This window comes from Panicum hallii, chromosome 3, assembly GCF_002211085.1.
Source record: "Panicum hallii strain FIL2 chromosome 3, PHallii_v3.1, whole genome shotgun sequence".
Lineage (NCBI taxonomy): Eukaryota > Viridiplantae > Streptophyta > Magnoliopsida > Poales > Poaceae > Panicum > Panicum hallii.
The window spans coordinates 12,571,800-12,576,014 of NC_038044.1; the positions used below are offsets into that span (position 1 = coordinate 12,571,800).

General features: G+C 49.9%; 1 protein-coding gene across 4 annotated transcripts; it reads left to right on the plus strand.

Moving 5' to 3' along the window:
• The first annotated feature begins 266 nt into the window (after positions 1-266).
• On the plus strand, positions 267-3,733 carry LOC112887567 (lipid phosphate phosphatase 2-like). 4 transcript variants are annotated; one of them, XM_025953761.1, is made up of 9 exons: positions 267-767; positions 847-926; positions 1,169-1,402; positions 1,490-1,577; positions 1,668-1,777; positions 1,917-2,010; positions 2,089-2,277; positions 2,380-2,439; positions 2,920-3,733. In XM_025953761.1, exons 3-9 carry the CDS (start codon positions 1,172-1,174, stop codon positions 3,093-3,095), a joined length of 948 nt encoding a protein of 315 aa, XP_025809546.1. In that variant the 5' UTR covers positions 267-767; positions 847-926; positions 1,169-1,171; the 3' UTR covers positions 3,096-3,733. The 4 variants fall into 4 exon arrangements, with proteins under 4 accessions (XP_025809546.1, XP_025809547.1, XP_025809545.1 ...); XM_025953762.1 differs by having other exon boundaries at positions 267-739; XM_025953760.1 differs by lacking the exon at positions 267-767 and having other exon boundaries at positions 774-926.
• Positions 3,734-4,215: the final 482 nt, after the last annotated feature.

The following is a 4,215-nucleotide window of genomic DNA, read 5'->3' on the forward strand; positions in this document are numbered from 1 at the left end:
TGACAGGTATGACAGTTGGAGATGCTCTTACAAGATATTTATGCTCATGTTGTTATTATCAACGATCTACAGCAAACCGACACATGAACACATATATTGTTACAGCAACTCTTATCTCACAAAACTACACAAGTCCAACAACAACTAACCAAGTGCACAATGACAACACGTTTCATTTTATCTAACCACCACATCGTGCACCTACTCTCGCTTGGTCACCATCTCAGCACATCGCAGTTTCTAGTGTTAGTCAATGGCGAGGAACCAGATCAGGTCGCTGCTGCCGATCCAGCTTTTGTCCTGCAGAGGACATTAGTTTTACGAAAATCCGTGTCGTCTGTCGGTTCTGGAGATCCTCTGAATTTTGAGTTTTCTAGGTGATTTTCGAGCCCGTCCATGTAATACCATTCAGTCATCCAGTGGTCAAACTCCTCGTGCTCCTTAACCACTAAGTTATTAGAACAATCTAAAAAGTATGGATGCATTTGTCCTCATCCAGTGTACAATCTCGTCTACTCCGAGGTTGGATGTCAGCATTCAGCCATTAAATTAGTGGCTGTTCCTCCCTCAAGATCACGCGCGGAGAGGCTTACTCTCACAGGTCAGGAGGAGCCAGCTACCCTGCAAATTCAGGAACCGAACATTCAGCAAGACACCAGCCGGTTCCGGTCTCCTGGATTGAAGCCTTCTCGTCTTCGGATCGGCGCATAGACCGCCCGACCCTTTTCTACCTGCCCCGGTTGGTCATCAGCATCACCAATAATACGGTGCCGACTGCATAATGGGCATTTGTATACAGATCAATCAGCCTGTCTCGATGCCCTTTTCATCGCGGCCGTCGTGCAGGGGAGAATCGGGGAGGAGCTCGTTGCCGGCGGCGTTGACTTGCGCAGGCGCAGGAAGCCACGAAGCAACTCCTCTCCTCCGTGAGTTTCTGCGTACTAATTCCATGTCGTCTCTCCCTCTCCCTCTCTCCCGAGATTGGCAAACAGCATGTCTGGATCGCCGCAGCTGCAACCTGCTCGACCAAACAAGTTGTTGCTTCCTCTCCAAACTGGCCGTTCTAGCTGCCATGTAGTACTAGTACCATCCTTCGTCTTGATTTCTGCAACCGTCCCCCTGATGCCATCGTTCATCAACTCATTCCTCGATTGCCATGTCCGATCAGGAGATGCCGCCGCCGCCGCCCATCCGCCTGGGCCCCCCGCACCCGTACCTGAAGACCCACGGGAGCAAGGTCGCGAGGCTGCACCTGTTCGACTGGGTCGTGCTGGCCCTTCTCGTCGCCATCGACGTGGGGCTCAACCTCATCGAGCCGTTCCACCGGTTCGTCGGCGAGGACATGATGACCGACCTCCGATACCCCCTGAAGAGCAACACCGTCCCCGTCTGGGCCGTGCCGGTACATCTATCTATACAGCCTTTTCCCTGCAGAAGACCAAGAAAATTATTTCGCTGGATTAAAGATCGCTGTTTTGAAATTGGGCAGATATACGCAGTCATCGGCCCGATCATCATCATCGTCGGGATCTACATGAAGCGGCGGAACGTGTATGACATGCACCATGCCATTCTAGGCGAGTTCTCGACGGTGGCGTCAGCTTGTTTCAGTTCTTCTTCGTCAGTTTGTTTTAGGGTTCTGACATGGGCTTGCTGTGGCTGAGCAGGCCTTCTGTTCTCCGTGCTCATCACCGGCGTCCTGACCGATGCGATCAAGGACGGAGTTGGCCGGCCGCGCCCCAATTTCTTCTGGCGCTGCTTCCCTGACGGAGTGCCGGTGAGTTCTGTTCTGAACCTCCATGGCCTGAACCGCCAGAAATTTCAGAGTTCGCTAGCGTGTTTCTTTTTGTCGCCACAATGTGACGCACCATGATCGCATTGCTCCATGATTCGATGTGTCGCTGTCGTAAATTCAGAAGTTCAACAACATCACCACACAAGTCATATGCCACGGGGACCCGGCGGTGATCAAAGAAGGGCACAAGAGCTTCCCGAGCGGCCACAGCTCATGTACGTGGGTGACCTCCTGCAACTCTGAAAACCATCTGCTCCAAGAAGTCTTTTGTTCATGTACGCCTTCTCTTCCAGGGTCCTTCGCTGGGCTAGGCTTCCTGTCGTGGTACCTGGCCGGCAAGATCAAGGCGTTCGACCGGCGCGGCCATGTGGCCAAGCTCTGCATCGTCCTCCTGCCGCTGCTGCTCGCGGCCATGGTCGCGGTCTCGCGGGTGTCTGACTACTGGCACCATTGGCAGGACGTGTTCGCCGGTGGAATTCTTGGTAGGCTCCCCGTTTCAGCTGGCTCACCTACTACTACTCTGTGGACAACTACCGTTCTGAACAGAGATCACAGGTTCACCCTCTCGCTGGTGTAACTCGCAGGTTTGGTGGTTGCGTCCTTCTGCTACCTGCAGTTTTTTCCTCCACCGTCTGGTGACCCAGGTACGATGCAGAATTTGCATACAGAGACAGAGTATATTTTTTCTCAAAAAGAAAAATGAAGAAAGCTATACTAGCAGGACTTTGTTGACTAGGCCCAAATTTTGTTTTTTTTAACTCAACCTGGGCCGTAAATGGCCCAGATTCATGGACCGAGCCTTATGCCAATAATGGGCTGAAGTATGCTTGGCGTCTCTGTGTCCGTCCATTTATTATGACGTCCTTTGTCAATATTTTTCTTTCTGAGCACTCCTTATTTCCCACCCAAATGAAAAAAAAAGTATTTTTTCCTCTTCCTATGCCAATAAAAGAGTACCAGATACAGTCCAGATTGTATCCAGTTTAGGTAGCCAGAGATTTATTGGTTTTGTGGAATTGAAGTTCCGCATATAAATACAAGTCTACAAGACTAAAGGCAGCCAAGAAGAAAAGAACAAGAGTACCAAGACTAGAAGACTGATGTTTTTACCTGTGGAGTTGCAGGATTTTGGCCTCACGCGTACTTTGAGCACATTCTTAACCCCGAGGGCGAGGGCCAAGTGCAGTCAACAACCAACTCGAACCACCGTCGATCACTGTCCGGAGGCCCAGTTGCAATGGAGATGGGAAACACAAACCAAGAACTGGGCTCCATGGAAGAAGGCCGCCCAGCTGGGTGACGTGCTGCCGTTGCTGCCGTTACGAACAGAACCGAGTCCTTTTCGTTTTTCGTTTTTCCCCCTTAGCTTATTGTATGTTTGATAGTAGATGTTTTTGATCTGTAATCGCGTCTTGTAAATTAAAGTTAGGTGAAAAGCATCATGAATTCATCCACAATGTTCGTATGTTTGAGGTGATGGTGGCCCTCAATCCATGCGTCCGCATGATCAGCGCAACGGAAGCAGGCGCAGAATTCAGATTCCTGTGTGCTGGATGAGGGCAGCTCACCGACCTAGCTATGATTACCAGAGTACAAGAGGGCCTGATGTGTTTCCATGGTTTCCCCGTGATTTTTGTCACATGGTAGGTGTTTCATCAGCAAGATGCCAGTGCCAGACATAGCAGATAAGCATCCACAGTACAGGTCTAGGTTCAGTGACGATGATCATTTTAGTCTAGGAAGCGTCTATCATGGCTATCACAGCTGTTTGTGACCTGTATTCAGCTACAAAACGATGTACAGCTGCTGTGTTTTGACTTGTAAAGCCACTGTAAAAGACTAGCCCATCTGAATGATACTGTAGCACGCTGTCCACGACGGGTAAGTAGGAAGCCTATCGTCACGATTTTCTACGGCACGGGCGACTTGATCAGTTCATGACTTCAGTCAACAAATGGATAATGTACTAATATTCTCGATGGCATGTTGTGAATTACTGAACTCCCAACGCCGTGCCGTTGGAAAAGACTCCTGAAAACTCTGTATGGCATACGGGAGCGACCTGTCTGGAGGCAGCTCGTGACTTTGAAATCACAGCTAGCTCACATGTTGCTTCTGCTTTCTTCTCCCACGTGATTTCCCTTTGGTTTTCTTCCGAGAAATTATGACCTGGCTAGTACTCTTATCTCCATGAACAGTCTGCTTGGTGATTCAGACATTCAGGCACCAACTGGATCACATCCGTCAGATCCAAGACCAACTGTAATCGGCAAAATTTTGGCCGAAATTGTGAACCCTGCCACTGCAGGTTTTGAGTAGGACTGTAGGTGATCATGGAGACGCATCAGATGCAGAGAAAGAAACACATGCACACCGGCTGCACGGCCATGTGGTGCTGGTACTAGGCTGTTCAAACAGTA

What these genes read in the sequence shown, in the direction of transcription:
- LOC112887567 (XM_025953759.1), top strand. Translation starts at nt 994, where the DNA reads ATGTCTGGATCGCCGCAGCTGCAACCTGCTCGACCAAACAAGTTGTTG. An exon ending in CCCGAGCGGCCACAGCTCAT is followed by an intron (nt 2,011 to 2,088) that starts GTACGTGGGTGA and finishes CTTCTCTTCCAG; the next exon opens with GGTCCTTCGCTGGGCTAGGC. An exon ending in TCCACCGTCTGGTGACCCAG is followed by an intron (nt 2,440 to 2,919) that starts GTACGATGCAGA and finishes GTGGAGTTGCAG; the next exon opens with GATTTTGGCCTCACGCGTAC.